We start from the raw sequence: 19,415 nt of genomic DNA on the forward strand, positions 1-19,415 counted from the left end.
TGTTACCAGTCTTTCTCCCTCTCTCTCTCTCCAGTGCCATCATAGGCACCAGCATGGCCTCCCTGCTCATCACCATAGAGGAGATGCACATCCTCAGTAAGAAGATGTTCTTCAACAGCTTGAGCCTTCACGCCAGCAGACTGATGGACAAGGTATGAGAGTATCGGCCATGCTGCCGGCATGAAAACAGGAATTTCACACACAAAATTACATGGAGATGAGGCTTTCCTTCGATTCGCCCTGTCCACAATAATCTGAGATTTAAAAAAATGTTTCAAGGTTCCTCTATAAAATGGTAATAATATGTTGCGGGACTATTCTCACTCGCTAGCGAAACATCGTCGTCCACTCCTACACTTGTTTCTGCAGACAACCTGGCCAGACAACCTGGCCATCTCTGAAGGACATGTTCGAGGCTGTCGGGCCCCTCAGCCACGTGGAAGGCAGGTCCTGAAAAACAGCAACCATGTATCCACTTCCTTTAAATTGGCTTCCAAATATCCCTGGGCACGAGCTGTGCTCTGTGGAACAACCCCCCGCCCGCTAGTTGATCGATAGGAGCGTGGAGAACCCTAATCAGACAGCCGGGGTTAGGGCGCCGCTCTCATGGTCAGCCTGATGCCGGGAACACAAGCTTCTCATAATCACCTCTATTAGATGGTCAAAGGTACGGCGGCTGGGGTCGGCCAATCAGCGGTTGAGATCAGGTGTAGCGCGCTGCGTGTTGATTGGCCAGTGCTGAGCGCTCCCTCAGGTGTAATGGGATGGTTATTTAAAGAATGGGCCGCCCCGGCCTGCTGGGGGACTCTGGTCCACTTCCTGGAGGTAATGGATGGATTCAGTGATTGGAAGTGTGACAGGAAGTTTTGACTTTACATTTCCTCCGCCTCCTCCTCTCCTCCCCTGTCCTCCTCTCCTCTATCCTTCTCCTTTGTCCTCCCCCCTCCTCCTCTCTTCGTCTCATCGTCCTCCTCATCTCCTCCTCTGCTCCTCCTCTTCTCCACCCCTGTCCTCCTCTCCTCTATCCTTCTCCTTTGTCCTCCTCTTCCCCCCCTCCTCCTCTCTTCATCTCATCGTCCTCCTCATCTGCTCCTCCTCCTCTCCTCCCCTGTCCTCCTCTCCTCTATCCTTCTCCTTTGTCCTCCTCCCCCCTTCCTCCTCTCTTCGTCTCATCGTCCTCCTCCTCTGCTCCTCCTCCTCCTCTCCTCTTCTGTCCTCCCCTCCTCTATCCTTCTCCTTTGTCCCCCCCCCCCTCCCTCCTCCTCTCTTCATCTCATCGTCCTCCTCATCTCCTCCTCTGCTCCTCCTCCTCCTCTCCACCCCTGTCCTCCTCTCCTCTGTCCTTCTCCTTTGTCCTACCCCCCTTTCTTCGTCTCATTGTCCTCCTCATCTCCTCCTCCTCTCCTCCTGGGGTAGGTGGAGCTCCCTCCAGCAGACCTGGGTCCCACAGCCTCCCTCACCCAGACCCTGTCCCTGCTAAGAGAGGTGCTGGCCTGCCATGACTCCTCCGTGGTCCCCCTGGATGCCCGCCAGGCCGACTTTGCTCAGGTAGGAATAAAGACGTTAGGGGTTCTGGTCTTCTGGTCTTCAGTGGGGACTTCATTCATTCATTCATTAAATGATTCATTCATTCATTCATTTTTGGAAATCAGTATCGATACCCAGCCCTAGTATTGATGTGTTGCATAACTTGGCAGTCATGTAATTAAGGTTACAGCTAAAAAAAACAGGTTTTAGTAACACTAACCGAATCGAATTGAATCGTGATAATCGATTCTGAACCTTGTGAATCGGAATCGAATCGATTCTTGAAATTCAACGCGATACCCAGCCCTAGTGGGGACACACATACGAGCTCTGCCCCTCCAGTACAGTACCATTCTCAAGGTCAAGGTCAACTTTATTTATAAAGCACGTTTAAAATCAACCGAAGTTGCACCAAAGTGCTGTACAATATATAAAATAAACTAAAACAAAAAAACAGAATAAAGTGCACATAATCACAGAACAATAAAAGGACAGGACACAAAACAGGACAAGGGATGTAGGTTATCAGGCCTCAAAAGCCAGTGAAAACAAGTGCGTTTTAAGCTGAGACTTAAAGAGCCCTAGGTTCTGTGCGTGTCTAATGTGTGGAGGGAGGCTGTTCCAGAGCTTTGGGCCAGCCACCGCAAAAGCTCGGTCACCCTTGGTCTTAAGTCTTGATCTAGGGACTGTTAAAAGAGTCTGGGAGGAGGACCTCAGGGTTCTAGATGTTGCCCGAACTTGAATCAGTTCAGCCAGATAGTGGGGGGCCAAACCATGTAGAGCCTTAAAAATAAACATTAAGATTTTAAAATCAATCCTGAAGCGAACAGGAAGCCAGTGGAGGGAGGCCAGCACCGGCGTGATGTGGTCCCGCTTCTTGGTTCCAGTCAGGAGGCGCGCAGCAGCATTCTGGACCAATTGCAGGCGCCTCAATTACAGTAGTCCAATCTTGAAGAAATAAAAGCATGGATGACTGTCTCTAGGTCCTTAAGAGAGAGGTACGGTTTCAGTTTGGATAAGAGCCTCAGCTGGAAAAAAGACCCTTTAACCACAGAGCCAATTTGTCGCTCAAAATTAAAACCAGTATCAAAAGTGACACCCAAGACTTTTAATAAAAGAGCGATTCTTGGCAGCGAGGTTGATTCTGACAACAGATCAAACGAGTCCTTGGTCAGAGTCAACAACAGAGCCCTAGAGTGTTTGACCAGCTGTGTCCGTCCTGTGGCTGCCCCCCCCCGCCCCCCCCCCAGGTGCTGTCGTGCATCCTGGACCCCCTCCTGCAGCTGTCCACGGTGTCGGCCAGTAACCTGGGCACCGCCGACATGGCCACCTACATGGTCAACTCCCTCTACGTGATGAAGACCACCCTGGCCCTGTTTGAGTTCACCGACAAGCGGTTGGAGATGCTGGAGTTCCAGGTACAGTAGTCCTCCTTCCGGCATCCTCGGGCACTGCTCAAAGAACGGACTAGAAGGTCTGGAACACACCAGTCTAGATCCGACTGTGAAGGTCTGGAACACACCAGTCTAGATCCGACTGTGAAGGTCTAGAACACACCAGTCTAGATCCAACTGTGAAGGTCTGGAACACACCAGTCTAGATCCGACTGTGAAGGTCTGGAACACACCAGTCTAGATCCGACTGTGAAGGTCTGGAACACACCAGTCTAGATCCGACTGTGAAGGTCTAGAACACACCAGTCTAGATCCGACTGTGAAGGTCTAGAACACACCAGTCTAGATCCGACTGTGAAGGTCTAGAACACACCAGTCTAGATCCGACTGTGAAGGTCTGGAACACACCAGTCTAGATCCGACTGTGAAGGTCTAGAACACACCAGTCTTGATCCGACTGTGAAGGTCTGGAACACACCAGTCTAGATCCGACCATGGAGGTCTATAATTCATCATCCCATGGGGAAAGGTACTAGCTCACGGAGAGAATGCATGAGTATAGTATTAACTAGAAATGGTGCTCAGAGAGCACAGACCTCCGCCTCTGAATGCATTTTGTGGCTCTGTGGATGCCAAAATTGAATGGTTTATAAATTGGCACATGCTACACCCCTCCACTGAGTTTCATGAAAAGCAGTCTGGTAGTTTAGCGTAATCCTAGTCCAAGAAATGAATGGAGGTGAATGGTCGCAAAAACCCAGTAAAGGAGGCGGTAAAAATGACTGGAGGTGAATGGGTGGCTGTATTTGGCCTGCTCTGTGGCGTCCTCCTTGGATCACAGCCAGTGGGGGACCTTGGATCACAGCCAGTGGGGGACCTTGGATCACAGCCAGCGGGGGACCTTGGATCACAGCCAGAGGGGGACCTTGGATCACAGCCAGCGGGGGACCTTGGATCACAGCCAGCGGGTGTCGTGAGGTGCACTTTCGGGCTATCCCCAGCACAACCCAGTCCAAACCCCGTGTCTCTAGCACCCCCACACAGGGAGCTGGCTTCATTTGAAGTTTGGTTTTCATTCGTGGATCTGGTCCGTGATTTTAATCCACTCCAAAATTGTATGGGTTCTAAGTTGGACGCGGCTACACCCTTCCAGCGAGTTTCGTGAAAATCGGTCCAGTAGTTTTTGTGAAATCCTGCTTACAGACAAGCACACACACAACACGCATGCAGGCACACACACACAAACACACACCACCGACAACATGACCTCTCGCCCTGCGCTGTCTCTGGAGCGGAGGTAAACACAGGACTAGCTCACATAGAGGATGCATGAATAAAGTATTAAACACAGGACTAGCTCACATAGAGAATGCATGAATAAAGTATTAAACCCAGTACTAGCTCACATAGAGAATGCATGAATAAAGTATTAAACCCAGTACTAGCTCACATAGAGAATGCATGAATAAAGTATTAAACCCAGTACTAGCTCACATAGAGAATGCATTAAGGCCTTGAAAGTTTAGCCCATTCTCAAGGCTGAATGACACTTATAGATTTATGTCAAGGTGTGCGTCAGTGACTATCTTAGTGAAATTAGATTACTGTCATGCAAATGGGACTGCTGTAGTGTCTCTTGTGTCAGCTGTAAAGATATAAGTATAGAGCCCATTGTCTATAGAGCCCATTGTACCTTTCGTGTTCATGTCCTCTCTTTCTGATGCATCTGTTGTAAGTGGAGAGCACAGTAAGAGGTCCTTATCAACATGCTGCTTTTCTATGAGCCTGAAGTGTCATCCATCCACAATGCAGGCTGGGCTAGAGAGGCTGGGAGGTTATTAGCAGTAATCACTCACCCCGCCTCCCCCCCCCCACCCTCCCCTCTCTCCCTCTGCTCCTCCATCTCTCCCTCCGTTCTACCCTATCTCCATCTCTCCCTCCATCCCTCCATCTCTCCCTACATTCTCTCTCCATCCCTCCATCTCTCCCTCCATTCTCTCTCTCCATCCCTCCATCTCTCCCTCCATTCTACCCTATCTCCATCTCCCTCCATCCCTCCATCTCTCCCTCCATTCTCTATCTCCATCCCTCCATTCTACCCTATCTCCATCTCTCCCTCCATCCCTCCATCTATCCCTCCATTCTGTACTGTATCTCCATCCCTCCATCTCTCCTTACATCCCTCCATCTATCCCTCCATCTCTCCTTCCATCCCTCCATCTATCCCTCCATCTCTCCTTCCATCCCTCCATCTATCCCTCCATCTCTCCTTCCATTCCTCCATCTATCCCTCCATCTCTCCTTCCATTCCTCCATCTATCCCTCCATCTCTCCTTCCATTCCTCCATCTCTCCCTCCATCTCTCCTTCCATTCCTCCATCTCTCCCTCCATCTCTCCTTCCATTCCTCCATCTCTCCCTCCATCTCTCCTTCCATTCCTCCATCTCTCCCTCTCCACCCCCTATTCCAGATCGAGGCTCACCTGGACACTCTGATCAATGAGCAGGCCTCCTTCGTTCTGACCGGAGCTGGGCTCAGTTACATCTACAGCTGTGTGCAGCACCACGGCCCCGAACAGGTGACACACGCGCGCACGCGCGCGCGCACACACACACACACACACAGGTAAAAAGAGAGCTTTGTGGAACACAACAGACTCAAGCCATTTGTCGGTGACTAGTAGGAATGTAGTGTTACTATGCAACAGACCTCCATGTGAGACTATTTGTGGCTCAGAGAAGAACATAAACTGAGAACACAATGTGTTTATACTTTGTGCGGTGTGTTTGTTGGCCCTTCAGAGCATAAAGGTGTTAAAGGCGCACACATCCAAATTCAATACCCTCCAGGTGCTGGACAGAAGTACAAGTAGACTCTGAACCAGCCCACTCCTCCCTCCACTACTGCTCTGCTTGGCTGTTAATGAATGTGAATGGGAAGTCTGCACAAAACTAGCAACGATTTGGAAATTGGAGAGGAAAGATGTCAAGCAGAAAGAGGAAACTACAGGTGGCGCTACAGTAACCAATTAAAAAAGCCAGTAGGAGAGCACAGCACATGAGAGGTGTGGGGGTGGGAGGGCGGAAAAGGTAGAGGGGGAGGGGGGGGTGGAAGGGGGAGAGCAGTTGAGGGGGGGGGGGGGGCAGGGGCGGAGGTCTGCAAGTGCAAGCCCCTCTAGTTATTATTATTATTATTAATCAGCTCTGTGTTTCCTCTACTTCAGCCTCTGGGAGCCACACAGTCTAGCAACATGGGGAGATCTCAGCACCTCCTCACCATGTCTCTCTCTCTCTCTCTCTCTCTCTCTCTCTCTCTCTCTCTCTCCCTCTCCCTCTCCTTCCCTTCATCTACTCTCTCTCTCAGCACCATAGTCAGGGCTGTGACCTTGTGTGTTCTCTTCTGCTAAATGATGAAACTATCTCATCTCATCTGCAGGGCCCTCTCTCCAGTCTGCCTAGTATGGACAGCTCTTCTCTGAAGGTGGCAATGGTAGGTCTCCCAACACCACCTACTGTATATATGTGTGTGTGTGTGTGTATATATATATATATATTATTTATTCATTCATTCATTCATTCATTCATTCATTCATTCATTCATTCATTCATTCATTCATTCATTTATTTATTTATTTATTTATTTATTTATTTATTTATTATTATTATTTTATTTTTTAAATTAACCTTTATTTAACCAGGCAAGCATTTAAGAACAAGTTCTTATTTACAAAGGCGGCCTGGCAAAAAGCAAAAGCCTCTTGAGGGAAAGGGATTAGGGCCTGAAAAATAAAACAAGGTTAAATTTAAGACAGTTGAAGAAAATCAGCATACATTGACACATCACAACACGTATATAAAACAACATGCAACACTACAATGAGCAATCACCAGCACAGACATACAGCAGCAGCAAATTATCAGCAAACATGCAAGACAGTTAAAAAGACAGTTAAAGACAGCATAGATGGAAGCATCACAATACAGTACCTATGGAACATACAGCATACAACTAAGCATCACCACCACAAACTCTTCTATCATACAACAGCAGCAAACACATCAGCAAACACGCAGGACAGTTAAAAAAACAGTTAAAGACAGCACACATTTAAGCATCACAACACAAATGTAGCATCACATGCAGCATACAATTACACAGAACACAACACAGAGCATCACCACCACCTCCTACCACCGGCCTCTCCTACCACCGGCCTCTCCTACCACCGGCCTCTCCTACCACCGGCCTCTCCTAACACCGGCCTCTCCTCCCACCAGCATCTCCTCCCACCAGCCTCTCCTAACACCAGCCTCTCCTAACACCACCACCTCCCACCAGCCTCTCCTAACACCACCTCCTTACACCAGCCTCTCCTAACACCACCTCCTAACACCGGCCTCTCCTAACACCAGCCTCACCTACCACCAGCCTCTCCTAACACCAGCCTCTCCTAACACCGGCCTCTCCTACCACCGGCCTCTCCTACCACCGGCCTCTCCTAACACCGGCCTCTCCTAACACCGGCCTCTCCTAACACCGGCCTCTCCTAACACCGGCCTCTCCTCCCACCAGCATCTCCTCCCACCGGCCTCTCCTAACACCAGCCTCTCCTAACACCAGCCTCTCCGAACACCACCACCTCCCACCAGCCTCTCCTAACACCACCTCCTTACACCAGCCTCTCCTAACACCACCTCCTAACACCGGCCTCTCCTAACACCAGCCTCTCCTAACACCACCACCTCCCACCAGCCTCTCCTAACACCACCTCCTTACACCAGCCTCTCCTAACACCACCTCCTAACACCGGCCTCTCCTAACACCGGCCTCTCCTAACACCGGCCTCTCCTAACACCAGCCTCTCCTAACACCAGCCTCTCCTAACACCAGCCTCTCCTAACACCAGCCTCTCCTAACACCACCTCCTAACACCACCTCCTAACACCGGCCTCTCCTAACACCGGCCTCTCCTAACACCAGCCTCTCCTACCACCAGCCTCTCCTAACACCAGCCTCTCCTAACACCACCTCCTAACACCGGCCTCTCCTAACACCACCTGCTAACACCAGCCTCTCCTACCTCCAGCCTCTCCTAACACCACCTCCTAACACCACCTCCTAACACCACCTCCTAACACCACCTCCTAACACCACCTCCTAACACCACCTCCTAACACCACCTCCTAACACCACCTCCTAACACCACCTCCTAACACCACCTCCTAACACCACCCTCTCCTAACACCACCTCCTAACACCACCTCCTAACACCAGCCTCTCCTAACACCACCTCCTAACACCACCTCCTAACACCAGCCTCTCCTAACACACGCCTCTCCTAACACCACCTCATAACACCAGCCTCTCCACTGATCAGCAGCTCTCTCTTCTTGTGTTATTTTTTCAGAGAATGAATTACATGAATGGTTAATGTGATTTTACATTATTTTTTCTCTCTCTCTCTCTCCCTCCCCCCCCTCTCTCTCTCTCTCTCTCTCTCTCTCTCTCTCTCCCCCTCCCCCCCTCTCTCTTTCTCTCTCTCTCTCTCTCTCTCTCTCCCTCTACCCCTATCTCTCTCTCTCTCTCTCTCTCTCTCTCTCTCTCTCCCAGACTAAGTTTGACCGGTACCTGTCCTCCCCCGACACCCTGGTGATGCCGCAGCTCAACTTCCTGCTGAGTGCAGCCATCAAGTCAGTTCCTCTCTCTGCTTTGAAAGAGTCAGCTCTAATAATGTCACATTTAGCCCAGCAAACACAGTTGTAATATTTAGCCCAGCAAACAGGCAGTTGTACTATTATAATATTTAGCCAAGCTTTATTCTGCTAAAAAAAATACATGGTAGCAGTGTCATCATGTCATGCGTCCATTAGGTCCATCTAAATGTAATATTCTCATTGCAGCAATCCAAACAAAACACTTCACGTACGTTTGTTTACAATAGGCGCCGAGCTCTGTCCCTAAATAGCTGCGACCACCAACACGCTGAGAGAGTGGCTGGTTCTGAGGCTTCGTGTACTGCTCTTATTGTTCAAATGCTTTCAGCCGGGGCTGGGCCATAGTGCTGGAGGCTGCTAGGCTGTTAGTCAGGCTTCCTGCTGAGGTAGACCCGAGCACTCTCTGTACCTCAGGTTAATGTTCGCTATTAATGGACACAGGGAGGAGTGATGGGCAGGACGCCATTAATTATCTTCTGGTCCATTTCTCTCTCATCCTGCCCCCCTCTCTCTTTCTCTTTCTCTCTCCCTTCCTCTCTCGCTCGCTCTCTTTATCCCTCTCTCTCTCTCTCTGCTCACCCCACCCCCACAAACATCCACACTAACACAAACACACCCACAGCACATGATACTCCTCATTGAAGCGACATTAGGTGTTCCTGTTTTTCCCCTCCGTGTTCAGTGACTGAGCACCAGCAGCAGTGGAGTGGATGTTTGGTTGGTTATTCTGTGGTCCAGTGTTGCGGCCAACAGACGCTGGAGCAGGTTGGACCACTGTGGTCCAGTGTTGAGGTTGACAGACGCTGGAGCAGGTTGGACCACTGTGGTCCAGTGTTGAGGTTGACAGGAGATGCTGGAGCAGGTCGGAGCTGTGTCAGTAGGTGGCAGTGTGGTCCAAACCAGAAACTATCGACCCACAATAAACCTTTATCAAAACAACTGCAACCAGGCTTAATTCCCACACTAGGCATCTTTACCTGAATGATTTCAGCAGCTTCCGATGCTATGAAATATCCACTGAGCACGTATTCTGCCTCACATGGAAGTAATAGCTTATAGAAGCAGGTCTACTGAAGAATGACCAATCTGGTGAACCATCTCTCATGAAAGATGCTCTGTGTGTTTGCAGGGAGCAGATCTTCCGCCAGTCCACGGAGCTGCTGTGCAGGGCGTACGGGGAGGTGCACGCAGCTGTGACCAGTCCAGCCAACGCCTACCAGGAGCCAGAGAGCCTGGTGCCCCTCTCCCCACACCAGGTCCAAGCCCTGCTCTCCTAGAGCCCCCCCCCCCCCCTGCCCTTAGAGGCCCCCTCTCTCCCCAGTAGACCCAGCCCTTCTAGAGGCCCTCTCTCTCCCCAGTAGACCCAGCCCTTCTAGAGGCCCCCTCTCTCCCTCCTGCTCTTCTAGAGGCCCTCTCTCTCCCCAGTAGACCCAGCCCTTCTAGAGGCCCTCTCTCTCCCCAGTAGACCCTTCTAGAGGCCCTCTCCCCTTCTGCTCTCCTAGAGGCCCTTTCTCTCCCCAGCAGACCCAACCCTTCTAGAGGCCCTCTCTCTCCCCAGCAGACCCAGCCCTACTAGAGGCCCTCTCTCCCCCTGCTGCTCTCCTAGCCTAGCCTCATACTGGCTTCTACATGACTAGACTGGCTTAAAGAACTGGACCCTCAGAGCCATTTTATATTATTGATATACAGTATAACCTGTTTTTGTCTCTTTATTGTTGATCTACAATAACCTGTATTTGTAAATAATATTTTGTACAAATTGGTTTTGGCAGTGTTTCTTTTGGTATTGTTTCTTTTCTCATGATCTGATGATGTAGCCAACCAAAGACAAAATGGATCAAAACTACAGTAGAATGGTTGCACATGCACTCATATAAATGGTGTTTTGTGTGTGCACATGTGTGCACTCTCATGTAGTTGGTTGGTTGTTTGTATGTAGGGATGCACCGATATGAAAATCTTGTCCGATACCGATAACAGATATCAATATTGCTGTTATGGCCGATAACCGATACTTACCGATGTCGATATGTTCTTTATAAAAACAAGTTTCTATGATAATCACATTTTGTACATACTGGAAAAAACACAAGTCAACTCTGTCTATTTTCAAAACATTTGAAAAATTCGATAAATCATAGGTTTACACATTGTTTCCTCTCAAAAACAACACACAACAGCAGCTAGACATAAATAATTGTTCACATCTGCCCTGTTTTGCACATCAGACCGATATATAAAAAAAAAAGACTAACATCGGCCGATACCGATATGATTGCCGATATATCGTGCACCCGTATTTGTATGTGCATATGGTGACTTTGTGGTCATCCCATGGGTCCCTGCATGAAAGGTTGTGAGAGCCAGGAGGGAGAGAACAGCTTGCACTATTTATTGTCTTCTCAACGTGAATGGAGATTCCCACCAGTGGAGAGATGAGATCACTGCTGCAGTCTCTCTTTGTCTCTGTTATCTCTCTCTCTGCTGTATTTTTCTTTTCCTTCTCACACTTCTCTATCTTTAATCATGAACAGCCTTTTTCCTTATTTAAACATTGAAGATGCTCTCAGATCTCAGATGAAGAAAGTCTTTATCATACAGTGCAAACACGGCACGCTGTGTTGGGAGGCGGTGACACAAACGCGCGCACACACAACATGCAAGAGCGTCGGCCACAGATGAAAGGTTTCTCTGCCTTCAACCCATCACCCGTCCTCCAAGGACAGCCAGGAGCAGTAGGCTGCGTCCGTCCTCCAAGAACAGCCAGGAGCAGTAGGCTGCATCCTTCCTCCAAGAACAGCCAGGAGCAGTAGGCTGCGTCCTTCCTCCAAGAACAGCCAGGAGCAGTAGGCTGCGTCCGTCCTCCAAGAACAGCCAGGAGCAGTAGGCTGCGTCCTTCCTCCAAGAACAGCCAGGAGCAGTAGGCTGCGTCCGTCCTCCAAGAACAGCCAGGAGCAGTAGGCTGCGTCCTTCCTCCAAGAACAGCCAGGAGCAGTAGGCTGCGTCCTTCCTCCAAGAACAGCCAGGAGCAGTAGGCTGCGTCCTTCCTCCAAGAACAGCCAGGAGCAGTAGGCTGCGTCCTTCCTCCAAGAACAGCCAGGAGCAGTAGGCTGCGTCCGTCCTCCAAGAACAGCCAGGAGCAGTAGGCTGCGTCCGTCCTCCAAGAACAGCCAGGAGCAGTAGGCTGCGTCCTTCCTCCAAGAACAGCCAGGAGCAGTAGGCTGCGTCCTTCCTCCAAGAACAGCCAGGAGCAGTAGGTTGCGTCCTTCCTCCAAGAACAGCCAGGAGCAGTAGGCTGCGTCCTTCCTCCAAGAACAGCCAGGAGCAGTAGGTTGCGTCCCAGTCCTGGTCCAGAACAGGACTGTTGTTATGAATCTGAATCTTCTTCCTTGAAAGTCACACACGCATGAAAAATCACAAAACTATAACATTAGAGTCATTTAGCAGATGCTTTTATCCAAAGCGACTAATAATTGCATTTAAAATAGGAAAAGCCAAAGTACTACTACAGTACTTGCCAGAACTCTGTGCATCTCCTTTCTAAAACAAGTGACTAAGAGCATAATCTTGTGCTGAAAGCAAAGTGCAAGAATAGCAATCTAAAATACAATAGGTCCTTAAGAAGGTGGATCGTTGTAGTACTTCTTGAAGAGATGAGTTTTGAGCCTGTGACGAAAGATGGGCAGCGACTCTGACGTCAGTGGGCAGTCCGTTCCACCACTGCCGGGCCAGGACAGAGAAGAGCCGTGACCATGTCGATCGACCGCAGGGGCCAAACCCACAATAGTAAAAAAAAAAAAAAAGTTTGTACGTTTTGGCGTCAATGTAACGTGATGTCACAAGTGCTGTCCCATTCCTTTATAAACCATTTCAAGCCTCTCGCACTCAACCACTTACCAGGTGACATCAATAAGTCTGATGGTTCAGGGCCTGAGGGTTTAGGGGGGACTTTGGGATTGGCCAATAGGGAGTGCAAGACATGTATGGCAATAGCCCTTGTATGGTTGCCTGGTTGAAAGGATCAATCGGACCCATCATACTTAATGGAAGTAGTTACATCAGAAAAAAAACTCATAGTCTAGTCTGTTGTAAGTACAGTAAGTAAAGATCCTTGCGATTTTATTTTTTAGAGGGAAAATGCAGCAGTGAGAACAGACTCGGTACTGTCTGAGAGGCATTAGAGAGAAGAGCTTTCATCATGAGCGGATCTGAAGTAGGGCTTGTCTCTATGGCTCCCAGGCGGAGTGCTGATTGGTGCTCTGAGGGTCCAGTGTTCATCCTCTTATCAATCACGTGCATTTATCTGGATCCACTCGTTTTCTTAAAGCCACGTTTTTTGCTGTACCTCTAAGCCTGCTGTCTGTATTCAATACAGTACATCTCATGACAGTTTTACTGATCAGACTGAGGCTATGAGCGTGTAACCCCAGCCACCCAATAGATTACTAATACCAGCACCATCACTGGTAGACTCAGGTGAGCGCTGCACCACCACGATTACTGGCAGAACCATGTGGGCACTGATATCACCACTATCACCTATTACTGGTACCACCACGATTACTGGCAGAACCAGGTGATCACTGGTACCACCACTATCACCTATCACTGGTAGAAGCAGGTGATCACTGGTACCACCACTATCACTGGTAGAACCAGGTGATCACTGGTACCACCACTATCACTGGTAGAACCAGGTGATCACTGGTACCACCACTATCACTGGTAGAACCAGGTGATCACTGGCACCACCACTATCACTGGTAGAACCAGGTGATCACTGGTAGAACCAGGTGATCACTGGCACCACTACTATCACTGGTAGAACCAGGTGATCACTGGTACCACCACTATCACTAGCAAACGAGTCCAAGACAATTTTCCCTGAGGGGACAATAAAGTATATTCTATTCTATTCTATTCACTGGTAAAAACCAGGTGATCACTGAAACTGTATCACCTATCACTGGTAGAACCAGGTGATCACTGATCTGAGGCTCCATCGATGTGCTCGGTCTTCTACTACTGCTGTCTGGCCAGCTCCATTCCATTCTGCTCTGAAACCTGTGATGACCTCAGGGTCTGGCACGGGGACAGCGGGTCTTGGCTTTCAGGATGGCTCACTGAATGCTGTTCAAATATGACTGTCCAGGACGCGGAACCCAGCATCTGGAAGGGCTCCTCTGCCTGTGAGTAGCTCTGGCTGTCCTCTGTCATCTCCGGTGGGTCCACTAGTACCAAGAGGCTGGTACCAAGAGGCTGGACTCCTCTCTCCATTCAATGCTCTATTGGAGAAAAGGGGCAATCGTTGCGAAGGCACAGTCTCTGTTCCCACTGAACCAATGAGCAAGAGCAGCTAAGTGTTACCCAATGTACTCTGCCACTGGACATACTGTACTGTCGAAACCAGAGCAAAAAGCTGTGTTGATAGGCATGAGATACCTTATAGCTAAGCTCACACTCACTCACACACACACACACAGATGAGTTACCTTATAGCTAGGCCTCCCCACAGGACACACACACAGATGAGATACCTTATAGCTAGGCCTTCCCACAGGACACACACAGATGAGATACTTTATAGCTAGGCCTACACAAACACGTGTGTGTATATATATAATATATATATATATATATATAATATTAGCAGATAGATGGTGACCTGCAGGGGACCAGCGCATGTGAAGAGTGGCCGTGCTCTGGTTGCAGGTGGCTCTGTGAGTGAGCAGATGTGATGAAGAGGTGAAACAGGGGTCATCGCTCCCAGAGAGCTGAGAGAGGGTGACAAATATTCACCCAATCATCTGCTTCACATGGCAGCGGTGTCACCCAGCTGGTGCCTGCGGAGGTCTGTGTGAGCTGCAGGTTCTGGTTCTGATGAGGTCTGTGTGGGCTGCAGGTTCTGGTTCTGATGAGGTCTGTCTGGGCTGCAGGTTCTGGTTCTGCTGAGGTCTGTCTGGGTTGCAGGTTCTGGTTCTGTTGATGTCTGTGGACTGCAGGTTCTGTTGATTTCTGTGTGGGCTGCAGGTTCTGCTGAAGTCTGTGTGGGCTGCAGGTTCTGGTTCTGCTGACGTCTGTGAGAACTGCAGGTTCTGTTAATGTCTGTGTGGACTGCAGGATCTCAGACTCCTGGTGTAGGGGACGGGATTTCCTGTCACTTCTGTGTGACCTTTGATTTCTCCTCAGAGATAATCTAATGTGTGTAAGATAGGAAGTCGTTGCTGCAGTAAATCAATGCTGGCAGGTGGACTTTGTACCAGTTGGCCATGAAATGAGGATACACAATAACACTGCCTTTCTGATCTGTGCTGATGATGAACTATGCTTAGTTATGTCACATACTGTACCAAACACAGCAATTAAGCTTTAGCAAACCGTCAATCACAAATGACTGGGAAGTCGTAGCAGAGGCTGTGTTCGGTAGCCTATGATCCACTATTGTTGAACTAATTATGGACCAGCGCCTGGACTGATGGTGTTCTCATCATGACTGCGTGTTATGTAATAATGATGTCAGATGACAGAGGGGCACTGACCTGGAGCACGCGTGCAGACCGGTCGCCGCTGATTGGCTGCCTCTCTTGACATCATTAGCAGAGTATTCACGTGTCACGTGGCCAAGCGTCCGGGCGTCTCTCAGCCCGCCCGCGAGGGAGCCAATGGGCTTCTACGACAGTGAGCAGGGTTTCAGCCAAGACTATAGTGTATGTCCCCTCCCTGGCGAACCAGATTTGAGGTATAGCTGGTATGGTTGACCACAGTACGGTAGGACCAGAGCTGTGTGGACTATACAGAGCTCTGGTCAGGGGGAGGGGTGTGAGCAGGGCCAGGGGTAGCGGCTCTATGGGCTGGTCCGGGGCAGCGGTGTGAGCAGGGCTGCGTTCGGACTGGCTCATTCTGAAGCAGCTGCCCCCTGCTGGCCTGTTCAGTACTGCATGTGTCCGGGATGCCTGTTGTGCAAGCTTCCCCTGCAGAAATATGTTTGCTTTCCTAACGTGAACACTTTGTACAGATTCCCTGGAACATACACACCAAGGGGTTATATAAATCACAATAGTGCCACTCGGTTTATTTCCATCTTATATATCCCAGTTGTCATTACAGAGTGAGGCAAACATATTATGAGTATTAGCGCCGGTTTCTGGGTATCACTCTTTAGTGTCTTCTAGTCACTGGCAACAAGCATGCAGGGTAACGGAGCTGGGAACTGGCCCACCCTAACGTTATGGTCACATTACCTACGGAGGACAGACATTTAAATCAAAATCAAATCATTTGCAAAACGAACTCAGGGAGGGAATACAGTATGAACATTTCCATGAAATCTAACAGCCTACTGGTTCAGTTCCTAACAAATGGTTGGTTAAACCTGGTTCCCTGATGAGCTGTTGTGTCAATTCTTCTTCTTTTTTTATTTTTATTTTGGCTGCAACAAAAGAATGTCCCTTTGTGGGATAAATGAAGTTGATATCTATGTGGAGATAAAGCTGTGAGACAGACAGATTCACATTCACACTGACAGCTGAGAGAACATGTCACAACTCGCTTGCCGTGCTGTCGGTGATTACTCACGCACGACACCCTGTCCCTGCTCACTGCTGCAGGCCTGAACGGACACTTACTCACAGAGCTATTGCTTCAGTTCAGCGCAGACCCAGAGGAAAGCTAGCTAGTGTGTTGTATCTGTTTTGATTGTGTGTGTGTGTGTGTGTGTGTGTGTGTGTGTGTGTGTGTGTGTGAGAGAGAGAGAGAGACTGTGTTGTCCGGGTCCCTCTGGTCACAGCCTGACCACTCTAGTTTCATGTGTCCTGCTCTGCGTAAGGCCAGTAAATAAACAGAATGTGAGCTGCTGCCCTACGTTACGCACTGCTCTGTTTTGGTGATGCAATGTCCTGTTGTGTTGACATGTCCCTGTAAGAGACTGGGGCACCAGTAGCGGTGGCAGCATCCTTACCGGTTGTCACCGTCAGCCTTACCTGATTTCACCACCATCTTCTGCAGCCTTACCTGATTTCACCATCATCTCCAACAGCCTTACCTGATTTCACCACCATCTTCTGCAGCCTTACCTGATTTCACCATCATCTCCAACAGCCTTACCTGATTTCACCGTCATCTACATCATCCTTACCTGATTTCACCGTCATCTCCAACATCCTTACCTGATTTCACCGTCATCTCCAACAGCCTTACCTGATTTCACTGTCATCTACATCATCCTTACCTGATTTCACCGTCATCTCCAACATCCTTACCTGATTTCACCGCCATCTCCAACATCCTTACCTAATTTCACCGTCATCTCCAACAGCCTTACCTGATTTCTCCATCATCTCCAAAAGCCTTACCTGATTTCACCGTCATCTCCAAAAGCCTTACCTGATTTCACCGTCATCTCCAACATCTTACCTGATTTCACCGTCATCTCCAACCGCCTTACCTGATTTCACTGTCATCTACTTCATCCTTACCTGATTTCACCGTCATCTCCAACAGCCTTACCTGATTTCACCGTCATCTCCAACATCCTTACCTGATTTCACCTTCATCTCCCACATCCTTACCTGATTTCACCACCATCTCCAACATCCTTACCTAATTTCACCGTCATCTCCAACATCCTTACCTGATTTCACCACCATCTCCAACAGCCTTACCTGATTTCACTGTCATCTATAGCATCCTTACCTGATTTCACTATCATCTATAGCATCCTTACCTGATTTCACCGTCATCTCCAACATCCTTACCTGATTTCACCGTCATCTCCAACATCCTTACCTGATTTCACCACCATCTTCTGCATCCTTACCTGAGTTAGCTGTCATCTCCAGCATACAAAAGAGGGACGGCAATGAGATGAACGTGGTTAAATGAAAGCGTTGACATTGATACACATGTTTAGAATGGCCTACGGTATGTAACATTTTCTCTTTTCAATAAGATAGAAGAGTGTTGATGCACTGGTCGGCTAATTTCAACAGAAAGAGAGAGCAGAAAGAGAGAGGCGGAGGCACGGGGTAGAGATATAGTTGAGACAGTGGGGGGTGGAGGAACGGGGGATGGAGGGCAGTTCTAGCAAAAACAGCAGTGGAGGCCAGAGGAGGGTTTGGCGAGTGCCCCAGTTACTCAGTAACTGGGGACAGCAGTCCCAGCTCACCTTTACCCTGGTGACCCTTCACCTTAGGACCACGTGAAGCCAAGCGGCACACTGACGCCGCATGCTGTGCACACACACTCCCACACACACACTCTCACACACTCACTCATTTGCTCACACACACACACTGCACATACTCAAGACACACTGCACACACTCTCTCTCTCTCTCTCTCTCTCTCAATCTCTCTCTCTCTCATACACACACACATACAGTACACACACACACACTCTCTCTCTCTCTCTCTCTCTCTCTCTCTCTCTCACACACACACTCCCACTCACTCCTCACTCACCCTCACGCAGACATACTCACACGATCTCTCTCTCTCTCACACACACACAAACACACTCACTCACTCACTTACTCACTCACTCTCTCTCTCTCTCTCTCTCTCTCTCTCTCTCTCTCTCTCTCTCACACACACATACACACACACAGCAAACTCAACCAGTGACCCCAGCGAGGACCTGTTGGGAAGAAAATAATGAAGAGAGTATCAGAGTGTCCTCTGATAGCAGCTGAACTTGTTTTGGGATAATTCTGGGTAGTTGATCTGTAAGGCGATATCTAGGAACATGACTGAGGGCAGGAGGATGGTCCGGTGGGAAAATGGATGCTTACCAGTAGAGGAAAGACACTCCTCCTCATGGCCACAACCTTCAGGAAGCCATTGCCTATGGAGAATGACAGGCATACTCTGTGGCCTAGTGGTAGAGTGTCCGCCCAGAGACTGGGAGGTTGTGGGTTCGATCCCCGGCCGAGTCATACCAAAGACTATACAAATGGGACCCATTGCCTCCCTGCTTGGCACTCGGCATCAAGGGTTGGAATTGGGGTTGGAATACATCATCAAATGATTCCCGAGCGGCACCGCTGCTGCTCACTGCTCCCCCAGGGGATGGGTCAAATGCGGAGAATACATTTCACACACTCAGGTGTGTGGCAATCAGTGGAACTTAGTCTTAGTTATACGCACCAGGCAGCCAGCTGCACACTGACAATGCTCAGAGCAGTTATGCGTCCAACACGGGGTAGAACAGGTAGATTATGCAGCTGACTTATTATGGGGTATGGAGGTTAGGAGTGGCTGTGACACAGAACTGTAAGTATGACATCATTAATCCTTCCGAACCCACAGCATTTTCAGAAAGACTGGTGGAACATGGGAGGTGCTGAAAAAAAAAAGACAGCGGAACCAGACTGATCCGCTTCCCAGAACCCCTCTGGGCTGCGTCTGCCTACCTCAGGCACTGAAGGTGTGACAGGCTGGGACAAGGCCAACGCCAGTCCGCTCTGGGACAGATGAAAGACAGGTAATTATAATACCACCAGAGGGTGTGGAGCCATGGAGAGACAGAGAACCTCAGCCATCTTCAATGGTACCCTTGTGCCCTAATTTTTACACTAATATTATATTTTAATAAGTGGTAACCATAGTATTTTTTGTACAGAGTATACAATGGTGCTAGAATGCTGATGGTGAGGTAATTAACAAGATGTGTTCAAAACAGCGCCGTCTACTCCAAAGTAGAACTACCTCAGATAATAGGGTTAGGCTTTCCCAAACATCAGCGAAAAGAGCATCTCTCGAAAACAGGCCAAACAAGCAGATGT

General features: G+C 49.2%; 1 protein-coding gene across 1 annotated transcript in view; it reads left to right on the top strand.

The window, feature by feature from the left end:
* cog6 (component of oligomeric golgi complex 6) overlaps window positions 1–10,283 on the top strand; it is a 30,611-nt gene extending 20,328 nt beyond the window's left edge. The window contains exons 13-19 of the mRNA XM_084440178.1: window positions 35–152; window positions 1,417–1,548; window positions 2,778–2,945; window positions 5,392–5,499; window positions 6,357–6,410; window positions 8,532–8,611; window positions 9,765–10,283. Of these exons, the coding sequence (XP_084296304.1) occupies window positions 35–152; window positions 1,417–1,548; window positions 2,778–2,945; window positions 5,392–5,499; window positions 6,357–6,410; window positions 8,532–8,611; window positions 9,765–9,912 (808 nt within the window). The 3' untranslated portion in view covers window positions 9,913–10,283. The remainder of the gene's footprint in view (window positions 1–34; window positions 153–1,416; window positions 1,549–2,777; window positions 2,946–5,391; window positions 5,500–6,356; window positions 6,411–8,531; window positions 8,612–9,764) is intronic.
* The last annotated feature ends 9,132 nt before the right edge of the window (window positions 10,284–19,415 follow it).

The sequence above is a fragment of the Borostomias antarcticus genome (genome assembly GCF_949987555.1).
Source record: "Borostomias antarcticus genome assembly, chromosome: 1".
Lineage (NCBI taxonomy): Eukaryota > Metazoa > Chordata > Actinopteri > Stomiiformes > Stomiidae > Borostomias > Borostomias antarcticus.